Raw genomic sequence first — 13,125 nt, 5'->3', positions numbered from 1 at the left:
TTAGCCATAGCAGTGCTGCCTAGCAACTGTTCAGTATATTTAGACGTTCCTTCCGGATCATTTATAGTAATGAATTCATGCACACTGAAGGTAGAAACGATTCATGAGAGCTGCCAAGCGCATAAGTTGCGTCCTTGAGGTTTAAGTCTGCATATCTACATTTCTACAGGATGCAGTGACTTGTGGCATGTATGACATACGAATCATAAAATACAGTCTCAGAGGCAGCAGATTGCGAAAGCTGCATGAACATGACTTCTGCCCTCACTGCTTTCAAAAGTCAGGGAATGTTTTACTTACAAAGGACGGATAGAATTTTAGAGATGATCCACATGAGATAATTTTAAAGGTATTATAATGAAGTGGAATCTGTACAGATGTCCTGTTTAATAAAGAAGGAACGTCGAAGTTGTGTATTTCTCAGTCAAAGGAGGTGATATTTTGATTTGCTTGGTAAACGTTGTATGTACGTGTTGTGGTTCATTTAGACAGCAAACACATTAAGTCACATACGTTTGTACCCAAATGGCAATTTTTGAAAATTCTTTTGAGCATCATCACATTTCATCTTAGTGTGTCCGTCTCGAACCGGAGAAGTGTTAATGCTTCACGCTGGAGTGTTGTTTCCTAGCATATTTTTCAATGTTTATTTAAGAATTTGTCCTCCCTGGCTTGTTCCATTCTCTTGTCGATTCTGTGTGTGGTATGTGCATGCCTAGTGCCTACGGTTAGCTAGACCATGTGGAGGCAGAAAGCAGTCTGCCTCTCAATTAGCTAGGAAGCAGGGCATGTGTATCGGTTTTCTCTCTCTCTTACTCCTAGTTATACGTGTACTACGGATAGTGTTCTACGTCAAATGCTCCCAGCGCCTAGAGACCCTTACGGGTGATTGTGCGCTTTACAAATGTGGATTATTATTATTACTAGTCGCATCAGACCTATACAGAGTCATTGACAACATTTCATCTATTGCGGGGTAATTATTTAATTGATATACAATAAGGTGTGCCTCAATAGAGTATTGCTGTGAACGCTCTGTGTCCTTCAACATATAAAGGCGTAACAAATTAGCCATGGACTGGAATGCAGACCGGAAAGTTGGGTCCCTGTTGGGTGGTAAAAGATAGCCAAAAATTGGTGTGCAGTGTGCCACTTGTACCCGCAAGCCCCAGTTGTCCCTCTAGCTAATGCAATAATTATAGCTACACCACTACAAACATATAGGTAATTCTGCTTACTTTGACAAATATGTGGTTAAGTGCTAATCAGAAAGTGCAAACTTTAAAAATTATATTGTTTCCAAGTACCCAAAATATCCTTGTGAGAATTATAGCATTGATGCAAAGTGGCCTTTAAATACTCCTTCCTTTTTGTGATTAGGTTTGAACCCATTGCCACTACATTAACCACAATGCTAGGAGGAAAGTCACCAGTATTCCACCATCAAAGTCAGTTTTTAACTCCTCCAAATTATGAAGTATAGTATAGTAGCTGCATAACGTAATTATAAATGTGTACATTTGGCTGTTTTGCAGGTAACAGCAGTGGGGCCGGGTAGGGGGGATTCCGACGGACGATGCAGAGTGGAAATTAATTATTTATTCAATTTTCCCTCTGCATCATCCCTCAAAATCCCCCCATCCCTGGCCCCACCGAACCACCGCTGTTAACTGCACGGACCACGGCTGCTATAGATATTCATCCATTTGTTATGTCTGTCAAGTTCAATTTATGCCAATAAAGCTGGAGTGGGCTTTAAATAGCACCATTGCCATGAGCCATGACATTCAGAAATATGTGTAATACCTTTGAAAATTCTAAGCAATTTTTATGAGCAGTCATCATCTGAAAAATAGAGACAAAACTAGATTTATTCAATTTGAAGCAATAAGAAAGGACAAGGATTACAGTTATAACAATGGATCTAGTCATGCCTGGTACCACAACCATTCAATTAGCTGACTCTCTGGTATTTAACTGAATTGAAACATTTCATTGTTTTGTTCAGTTTATCTTTAGAATCACAAATGTAGTTATTTCATATTTTAGCAAAACTTTCATCTTGTAGAAATATCTTAAATCATCTTAAATAAAAAATAATTGAGAATGATATAGATTGTGTGTGTAAGTTGGATTCTCTCTCAGTGGATCTCTATTGATAATCATAATCACTGAATAGCCGTGCCCAAGTGCGAAGACCCTGGGGCAGTTCTTTCAGAGTCACATCTACTTTGCGGTACTTTGGAAAGGCCAGGATACATATGTGACAGACGTGTTAAATTTTGCTGTCTCAAAAACAGGCTATATTGTTAGTTTTTGTTGAATTACTTAAAGATTTAGAAGGAAAAAAGGGTCATACTCTTAAAATTCACTTAAGATAAATGAAAAGTGACCTTTTAAAAACATACTTCATGAATGCTTTTTATTTCTTTTTAAAGTAAAATGAGTAGTAACACATAGCAATGTAGCCTGTGAAGGTTGCAGCATTGAAACAATGTAAATAGGACACTGGGCCGTTAAGGGCCTCCTGACCTCCAGTGCCCCATCATGCCCTGTACTCAGTTCTTTTTTCGGTCTCCTGCCTGCAGGATCCTGGAGCAGGACTCTGCCTTTGTTAAGGTTTTTTTGCTCGACCTTTATCATCATATGCTTTTTAAGACTGATTCACTCGACATCCTTTAGTGCTTAGAGTATGTATAGATAATATCTTGACAGGAAATGTATCTAATTTTTGCAAAATGCCATCTCTTTTTGCATGCTGCCCAGAGTGCAGCAGATGAACGGCAAAAACAGATCCGCTCAGGATCTGTATCTTATGTTTGCCAGACTTTCATGACCCCAAGACGTGTTACCACAGCAAGACCCTCTCTAGGCGCACTTTGAGGGAGGGAGGGGGGGAAAATTTACATCCATGGTCATGTGGAGCAACACACACGGCCAAATTCCCTGACTGGTGAGACTTCTAAAGGGCAAGGAGAGACTGCACTCTGTACCATTGCTTCTAAGTCACGGTCCGAGGACTCCTGCAAAGGGAGATCCAAAATGAGAAAATCTGGAGAAAGAAATTGCTACCGTTCGACATCGAGGAAATCGAGAAGAGGTACTGCACCTACTTGCTCTCTATCGAGGGCTGGTTCGATGTCGAGAAAGGGAGCACTGTCCACGTCCAGAGGAACTCTGACGTTGAGATTCTATACAATGTCGAGGACTTCAACATCAAGATATGGTTCAACATCGAGACATCATTCATCTTCCTTAAATAACACAGCGCAGTGGCTTCCACATATGAAAGCTTGGAGGCTTCCATTAGAGTCTTAGCAGAGGAGCGAATAAGCTAAATATTGACTTACCAACTACTACTTCCTCCACATTGGTAATCTTTGAGACACTCTGCCAAAGGTCTGCTTCTAGAACTCTACTACCACAGGTACCTGGATTGTTAGAACTGGCTATGTATTTGTTTCTGACACCAGCTTCTATAACAGCTGCCCCATCTCGCCTTCAGAAGAAATACAAGCCTTCAGATCAAGATCCTTATGTCCTAAATGAAGAGCATATGCCATACTCAGTTATAGTTTCTACAGACCTTAAGTTGCATGCTACAGCTTCTTCATCCACTGTTTCTCCTGACAAGGACAGTAAAAAGTTGGACTCTGTGGGAAGAAAAGTATGTAGAACTTCTGCAGTCGTAATGAAAGCAGCCAGGTCTTTTGCACTTCTGATGCGTTAAGACACATCTCTTTGGGACGCAGTCCAGCAATTCATAGAGGATCGTCCTAGAGACAGACGTAAAGATGTTCAGGAGATTATCAATGAACGTATGATGGTGTCTATTCAAATCATCAGTGTTACAGCTGATAATTCTAGTCTTTCAGCACATGGATATTGTCAGGACCTAGCTCTCCATCGCTCATCATAGTTCAGACTTACAAGGTTAAAGCCAGAAGCACAGCACCATTTCCTAAACCTTACCTTTTCAGGAAATATGTTATTTGGATCTCATGTGGATGATGAGATCACTCGCATAAAGATGCAACTGGGCACCCTTCCGGCTGTTGGGCTAGGGAAAAGAAAGGATTATAGAAGATCCTATTGACCTTAAAATGCCGGTACTACCATCAGCGGGTTCAGACCCCTCATTGGCTTCAGGGGCAACAGCATCAACAGCTGTACAGACCCCAATAACACAGACATAATTCGGGAGGCAGAGAAGGTCAGCAACCCTCTGCCCAAACAACGAACTACCGCTGGAAAACAATGAGTCAGATCTTTCCCCTCTTCCGTTATCCACTCTGGTTGAGGGAAGAATAATATCTTTCACGCAAGAGTGGCAAAGGATGTCCACCACAATCTATTCCACCGAAGAAAATTTCCCCTTACCAGCAGGAAAAGATGCAGCTAGGAGTATCTAAGCTCTTGCAGAAACACGCTGTGGAGAAGTTCCCCTCTCATCTGAGACGAATGGGAATTTTATTCCTGTTATTTTCTGGCAAAGAAGAAAGGACTCAAAAATGAATACAGATCTACTTTGAACCTCAAGAAAGTGAGCAAGTAGGTTTGTAAACAAAGAGTTAGGAAGTTTGCTCTTCATCAGATCTGCCCTCAACTCCATCAAGGGGACTAGCTATGCTTGATAGACCTGCAAGATGTCTATTTTTACATCTGAGTAGCAAAGACAAATTGAAAATTTCCAAGGTTCATTGTAGGAAAAGGCCACTAACATTACAAGCCCTTCCCCTCAGCCTCGAGTTAGCACTGCATACTTTCTATAAATGTATAGCATTTGTAGCAGCCCACCAAAATTATAATCTGTCATGACTCTCAATCGACTAGGTCTGTAAATGAATCACAACAAATCTATCTTGACACCTGTTCAATCCCTGCATTATCTGGGTGCTATTCTAAACACAGCACACACAAAAATGTTTACTTTGGAGGAGAGATGATTACCTATCCTTCAGAAATGTTGCAATCTGAAGAAAACATCCCATCCCACAGTGAGACAAGTCTCTTCCCTCCTGGGTTCAAGGGCATCATGCATCTTCCTGGTCCCGCATTCATGTCTCTTGATGTGGCCGTTCCAACAATGTATGCAAGATCAATGGGATCAGCTCTCGGGAAGATGGGAAGACAGAGTGATACTGACCACTCATGAGAAATAATCACTCAGCCACTCAGAGAATCTACTCAAAGGGATGAGTTTCCACCAAGACATTCTTGTATAAACCATAGTGACTGATGCCTTATTAACAGGTTGGGATGGTCATATGGACCATCTCCAGATTCAAGGCCTATCTTACCACATCAACATTCTGGAACTGAGGGTAGTACATCTAGCCCTGATGACTTTCCACTCGTTATTTAGAATAGACTCTCCTTGTGAAGAAGGACAGTACAACTACCATGCATTATCTGAACAAGCATGGAGATACGAGAGCCAGACCTCTGTCCCTGGAAGCACAAACAATCTGGAAGTGGCTCATCTCCACAAATCTCAATATTACAGTGGTCCTTCTTCTGGGAACCAAGAATGCTCATGCAGACACTCTCTGCAGAGTCGTTCAAGAAAATCATGAATGTGTTCTAAACTACGCTGTACTTCACAACATCTTTTCCGATTAGGGTTTTCCCCTAAAAGATCTTTACCCAGACGAGGAAAAGAAAAAATACCCAAGCTTCCCCTCGAGGTTCTACCACTGGGGCACACTGGGGAATGCCCTATGGATCGGCTGATCAGGCAAATTTCTTTACGCCTTTCCTCCAATTCCCCTACTGCCAACAGTGATCATCAAGTTCTCACACTCAAAAGCCGGAAGGATTCTCATTGCTCTGAAGTGTCCTACACATTGGTGGTACACGCATCTCCTTAACCTCTCAGAGTGTCCAAACAGGAACCTGCTGTGCAGGCCAGATCTTCTTCAGAAGTTATGATGCCAGTTTCAGCATCCTAACCTTCACATTTTCTGATCTTGGCTGCATGGCTTCTGAACTCATACATCATGCCCACCTGAACCTTTCTCTGGAATGCATGGATGTGTTGTTAGAGAATCCAAGAGATCGTTCATTAGGACTTCCTATTCCTTCAAATGGAATAGAATCCGCATTTGGTGCTCTCAGAACAATATCAATCCTCTTAATTTTCAGGAAAAGGCTGTTCTTCCACACCTTCTACATTTCACTAAAGCATAATTACAATTCTTCTCAGCTGAAGTGCATCTTCAGCAAACACAGCTTATGAGAAATGTCCTTCACAGTTCTTGGAAAGTTTCCTTCTTAATAGGCATTACTTCAGCTCGCAGTTAGTGAGATACAGGCTCTCTGTTCACATGAACCTTACAGATTATTTCCAAGCATTGGGGTAGTGATGAGGACGCATCCTAAATTCCTCCCTAATGTAGTCTCGGATTTCCATCTCAATCAGACTATTACTTTACCTACATTCTTTCTGACCCTTTTTGTTCTGCAGAGAGGTCTCACCATACTCTCGATGTTAGAAGGGTTTCAAAGTTTTATCTAAATAGGACAAAATCTTTAAGAAAATAAAAGCAACTCTTTGTCAACTGTGGTCCTCTATGGACAGTATATGCTAATTCCAAACAATCCTTATCTTTGGTGGGTGGTTTCCTGCATAGTTTTGTTATAAAAAAACAAGCAATATCCTAACTGGTAGACCTAGGGTCCACTCCACCAGAGGTAACTCAGCTTCTGCTGCTTTTCTTAGAAACATCCCAATTGCTGAGATTAGCAAAGCTGCAACTTGGACATCAGTTCACACCTTTACAAGACAATTTTGTCTTAATTCGGGCACTAAGGCTTATGCCCAAGTGGGGCAAGCATGTCTAAAGAATTTGCTTTGCCTAATTTACTCTTCTCCTTTTTTATCTGTTCCTTCCCTGATGTTAGAGTGATAAGCTAAGAAATCAATTCAGTGCTAACGATTACGAATGGAGATCACCTGAGCGAGAATGAATGGTTTCTGACTTGTAATCCTACATCTCTCTCAGTGGAATCTCCATTCATAATCGTTAGCACTGAATTGATTGCCCAGCTTATCTTTCTAAGATCCAGTGAAGGAACAGATAAAAAAGGAGAATAGTAAATTAGGCAAAACAAAGTCCTCTGAGAAAGAACTAGGATTACAGGTCAGAAACCATTCCTTCTATTCCATTGGTTACTGTACACCTAAGACAAATATACAACTTGATAGGGCTATTCAACATATGCCAGTAGTGCCATAATAAACCATCCACTTTCATAGATATTCTGGAGACCTCCAATACATAAAATGTAAGTCTGACGAATTTCCACAGGGTTAAAAAATATTAATGTTCAAACGAAATGTCAAAAGCACTTGCACATTTAACGTAATATTCTGTTTTCTGTTGGGAAACAATAATACATTTTTATTCTAATGTTATAGTAACTACCTGCTAGAGGTATAGGCCCAGTTTACAATTGGCCATATCAGAAAGTCAGAAATCAGCTTCCATAAGCTAACTCCTATGTTTGAAGCACATTTCTGACATTTCAATGAGTCATATAGAGTGCCAGAGGTGCTGTAGGATATCTTTGACAATAATATATTTTGTGGATTCCTCCAATGTGTAAACGTCATGAATATAGAATTTGCACTCAGTGGAAATTCTGCATGTGTAAATTAAACATGTATGTGCATCAAAAACTATAACTTTCTTTTCTTTTTTGCAATGATGTACAACCCCCTTCCCTCACATCCTTCAATGTAATGCTCTCGCCCTCCTCTTCCTTTCAATACAATTATTTATTTTTCTGGCAAGGACTAATTTACTTTTGTTTCCAGAGTGGAATAATACATTGTAAAGATAAGTGTACACCCACAAACCTATGGTCTTCAAGAGGCTACCTTTAGATAGTTGGACAACACAAGTATTGAATATAGGTACTAGGTTGACAAAAAAGGAACATTTATTTGTAAAAGCCAGAGTAATAACTGGGTTTCATTAGTTAAAAAAGTATCAGTTTCTAACCCCCAGCTATTCATTTTGAATATAGTTTAATAATTTATCTGTCCAGTATTTCTCTTTCATGAACAAAAACTAGTGAAATAACAACTCGACTTTATTTTCCCACTTATTTATTACTACAGTGCATTGGGCAAATCCCATGTTATTACCACATTATATTGTAACTGATTTTAGAGAAATCACTGCTTAATGTTCCAGAGATTCCGTTCTAGAATCACTTCACTGAAGAAACCAACTGGAGCTATACTCACAAGGCCTACTACTGTTATTCTATCTCACTGCAGGATTTAACGTCATGCGGTCTGGATTTAGTAAAAGATCTTTTTTTTAAGTACTACACATCAAAAAAGAGCATAGTATCAACATGCATGCTGAGTTGCTGAGTGTAATACCACTGTTAAGGGAGGACAGGAGCCTCATGACTAACTTAAGGGTTTGCCTCTTATGAACCCAGGCTCCTCTTCACGTTCAACTGCTGTAATAAATAGCATATTAAACTCTGCATAGTTCTGTAACACAGAAAAAACCTTAGATGTTTCCCCTAAAAAATTAATAGAAATTAATAACAAATCCTCTCTAATCCCCTTTTTGAATACAGCACTGCATGCATGGAATTTGTGTCCTCAAGGAACGTGAAGTGGCAATGACTGATGGAGCATGGGGTACATGGAGTCCCTTTGGAGCATGTTCCAGATCCTGTGGTGGTGGCATAAAAACTGCACTACGAGAATGCAACAGACCTGAGTAAATACTGTCATATTTTGTTATATGTAAAGCATGTTTCTTTCTTTACAGCGGAGGACTCACTGAAGCGGTCTAGGTATATTTTGCCTAGTGTTTTTGGGGTTAGGTAGGTCTGATGTACATAGTTATATTGAATCAATTTAAATCGTGGATTCAAACTCACTTTCCTGACACCGTAGTGAATTCTTACCCATTCCTGTTAAATGAGGGGATCTCCCACTGCTTCATCCCATCTTGCCTGTACAGAAAGCTCCTCCCTCCATATAAGTGAGAAATGAATAGCCTTCCCTGGGTCATATGAAGCATTACTCACAGTACTTTAGTGGTGGGGGTTCCTTTGGGAGGGTGGCCATACCTACTGAGCCACCAAAGCAATCTTTTCGCACTTCAGAAATTTCCCTCTACCTAGTTCAATCGAGGTCTCCGCAGCTTCTCGAGTTATGAATTGGCCATTGTTATTTAGGTCCCGGTTAGAAATGGGATCTCTGGTTGGCTAAGGCTTGCGCCAAAGCCAGGCAGAGACCACAACTCTAGTCAGGGCAAGGGAGTTACACGCCAAGATAACCCCTGCTCACCCCCTTGGTAGCTTGGCATGAGAAGTCAGGCTTTTCCTGGAGGCCATGTGTAAAGCATTTGCGCACGCACACAACAGCAACAACTTCCCAGGCACACTACAAAAGGAACTCTACACAAGGTTATATCAAAAATAGCCTTTGTATTCCCAAAACACATTAGACCAGTAAACACATACTGTACACTGTGCCAACTGGCCCTAGGCAATATTTACAAGGGATTATGTACACCTGACAGGGCCACATGGACCACTGTCAGAACCATCACAAGGTGAACTTGGTAAAAGTGAAATAGATCCTAAAACGTACAAGTAGAATAGGTCATAAAACGTACAACCAGTAAACACTGCTAATCACTGTACTGTGCATTAGTCTACGACATAAACTACATTATGCACAGTATCCCACACGTCTAAATACATTAGACCGTAACTACCTAAGTATAAATCACACTAGGGGCGTAAATCACACAAACCAAAATAGGTAAAACAACCTCCTAATCATAAACCATATTTAGAGGTATCAAATAGGGTGCGTAAAACATACTATACACAATACATTTCCTAGCACCAAAAGCATATTAGCACATAAATCACATTAGGGCCTGGCACGATATAAAGGTAACAATCCCCTGGCCAACTGGCCATCTCAAATAGGGGGCTCAAATGCCCTATGTCCACAAAGTCAGGGCTGCTGCCTGGGCAGCGAAGGTCAAGCGTGCGCCACTGTGCCCAACCTAAACGTTGCAGCCGCCCACTACTTGCTGGGCAGCTGAGAACAATAACATGGAGGCCTAAACGATGCAGCTGGCACTAAGTGCTGCGCAGCTGTGGAAGGCCTGGCACCTCTGTGCCACTTCTGTCTCTCTCAGGGACTCTCTTAAGAATTGTGCAGCTGCCCACTACTTGCTGGGCAGCTGTAGATAGTCAAAATGCGGCATGAGCTCTCACTGGCCCTTAAAACAACTGCGCCAAAGGTTGGAGCTACCTGGGGTCTATAACAACTACTGCGGCCGGTGGAGCCATCTGGCTCTGAAAATAATCTGCCCCCGTGGAGCACGCTGGCTCCGGAACTAATGAGCTAGAACCTGGGAGCCCTCGGGCTCTGGAGACAACTGGGGGGCCTTGGACCTGCCCCTGGGCCACTCTGGCCCCTTAATAAATGCATGCCCCAATCGGTGGAGCGGCCCACTGACAGGCGGGGCCGCTCTAACTCGGTGCCTCGCACTGGCACCACAAAACACCATCTGGTCCCCAGTACCTCAGTTGACATGGACACAAACACCTATGGAGTCCCCCAGCCCTTCTTGACTTACCGGGCTGCTAACGTGGACTCCTCTTCTTCATCGGATGGCAGCACTTCTCCTACGGGGCTTACCGGGACTCCTGGGAGCCCTGCACTGCCGTTGGCGGACTCAGCCGCCGTCCTCAATTCACCCAGGCCCCCTCCTGGGACCCGGGTCTCTCTCCCAACCGGCAGCAACCGCGGGGCTCTCCCCTCCGCATATGAGCCCCGCATCGGCACACTGCGATGCCACTTCCGCCTCCGTCTGGCGGCCCCGCCCACAACCAGGCGGGCCGCGGATGTGGCGGCTATCTCGGTGGCTGCCGAGGGGTATGCTCCCTCGGATTCAGAGGCAAATCGCAGAGTGGGCACCCACTTTACGTGGAAATACACGCACGGGCAAAGTCGCAGGGTGGGCACCCACGCACTAAAAAGGAAGAATTAAATAAGAGGCCATAGCACAGGGTGGACACCTGCCTAATTAAATCCATAATAAGCGGAATAAGCGGGGTGGGCACTCGCAAGGAAGGCAGCACAGGCGGGGGAGTCCCCATGTCGGGAATCCCTCGCAGAGGATTGCAGCCCAGCACTGCAGGGTCAAAACAAAGCGATCCCAGAGGGAAAATCAGCGTAGAAAGAGCTAGGTGCCCCAAAGAGCAAAGTCAGCACTCACAAGGTGCTGGGCAGCCCCCAAAGTCTCTCTAGGGTCCTGGGAATAATTAAGCAAAGTAGCAGGTTCCCAAGAAGTCCTCCAGGCATCCAGGGGCAGGGCCCAGGGAGGCAAGCCTTCCCCTGGGCTCCAGCAGCAGCACGCCCCTGGTTGTTTCAAGTCAAAAGCAAGAACAAATTCATGGGGTCACAGCCCCTTATTTATACAGTAAAATCCCTTTGTGACACAGCACAGGGCTAGGAGAGAACCAGTTACAACTGGTTAAGGAGTACTTGAGCACTTTGGTTTGCTCAGCTCCTCTCCTCTATTCACAGGACAGGCCAGTGACATCAGACACACCACAGGGGGTGGAGCCAGCATTGTGGAGGGGAGGCCCAGCTCTATTCAGGTCCCAGGTGCAACTCCTCCCTCCCATCTACATGCAGATCTCCCTATTCACCACCGGGCAGACCCATCCTGGCTCCTGGAGCCAAGCACACCTGCCAGCCCCTGTCAATCACAAGCCAGACATACAATTCACATCAGGCAGGCAGACACTGCACACAGAAATGCCAACTTCTAAAAGTGGCACTTCTCCACTAGACACAATAAATCTGCGCACACTGTTTAATCTCATGAGTTCGCACATGCCAAACTCGCTCCTGCACTACTCTCACATCAGGAATTACCATGGACACACATATCCCCCATGCATTCCTATGGGGGGGCAGGCCAATCTCACCACACGCACTCGGAGAGCGCACACACTTTTCACTGGCCCACAGTGCCAAAGTGCGCAGAGATCAGAAATCACTACCATTATGTCATATTAAGAGGCAAAAAGTTATGGGGTGAACCTGCCAAAAGGGCGAAGTCCAACAGTCCCACAACATTAGACATCCTCTCCTTCCTTCCATCTCCTTACTGACATAGAGTTGGCTATTTTACAGAAGGGTTGTACTACTTATAGAGGCATTTTTGGGGCGTAGGGCGGTGCCTCAACACCTTTCCTATTGTGTTCTTCCATACCTCCGCCACATGCTGTATTATGTAGCTGTAAGTAGAGGGGACCCTCGCGCCGGGCATCAGAGGTACCGGTAGAGACCCTTACCCGTGCGTACCTGCAAGAAGCCGTTTTTCCCAATTATCATGCTTGTCTAACCAATGAATCGCATGCTGAAGCTAAGAGGCCATGTAATAGAATTCCAGACTGGGTACTTCTAAGACCCCACGCTTCCATACTCTCTGCATTGTTGTCAGGTGGACAGATTTACGTTTGGCACCCCAAAGAAAGTCGATGAGTAACCCATTCAATATTATAAGAAAAAAAGAACTGTGAATTTTAACCATTAATGTTGTAGCGCATAAAGACGTCGGGACAAGATGATAATTTTTGTGATAGCGATCCTGCCCTAAGGGACAAAGGCAATTCTTTCCAGGAATGCACAGAGCTTTGAATACCCTCCACTACTCTCTTATATTGAGCTCCATATACAAGGTGGGTGTGGGTGCCAGTCTAATCCCCAATTTTTTTAATTTTCGGTAGTCACCCAGGGGAGCCCCACCCCTGGAATCTGGTCTCTTGATTGCTTTTCTTATCTCCCCACTGGGACTAGTTTGGATTTCTCAGGATTCGTTCGGAGGCCGGATACATCCTCAAACGTCTGTAGCACCCTTAGTGCAATGGGTATTGACTGTGCCGGTTGCTGGGTATATACTGTGTCATCAGCATATACGGAAAACACATGGTAAGTAGTTCCCAGGTTTATACCTCATGCGCTCAACCAATCCCTTAGAGCTGCTGCTAAGGGCTTCATTGCCGTTTTAAATATAAGCAGTGTCAAGGGATGCCCCTGCCAGATGCTTCTCTCCA

The 13,125-nt window shown here is 43.6% G+C and overlaps 1 protein-coding gene across 1 annotated transcript in view; it reads left to right on the top strand.

Moving 5' to 3' along the window:
* ADAMTS9 (ADAM metallopeptidase with thrombospondin type 1 motif 9) overlaps positions 1-13,125 on the top strand; it is a 914,249-nt gene that overhangs the window by 327,498 nt on the left and 573,626 nt on the right. The window contains exon 13 of the mRNA XM_086939088.1: positions 8,602-8,747. Within this exon, the coding sequence (XP_086795214.1) occupies positions 8,602-8,747 (146 nt within the window). The remainder of the gene's footprint in view (positions 1-8,601; positions 8,748-13,125) is intronic.

The sequence above is a fragment of the Lissotriton vulgaris genome, chromosome 9 (genome assembly GCF_964263255.1).
Source record: "Lissotriton vulgaris chromosome 9, aLisVul1.2, whole genome shotgun sequence".
NCBI classification, from domain to species: Eukaryota; Metazoa; Chordata; class Amphibia; order Caudata; family Salamandridae; genus Lissotriton; species Lissotriton vulgaris.
Note: the sequence above shows the minus strand (reverse complement) of the source record. Positions and strands in the feature narration are given on the sequence as shown.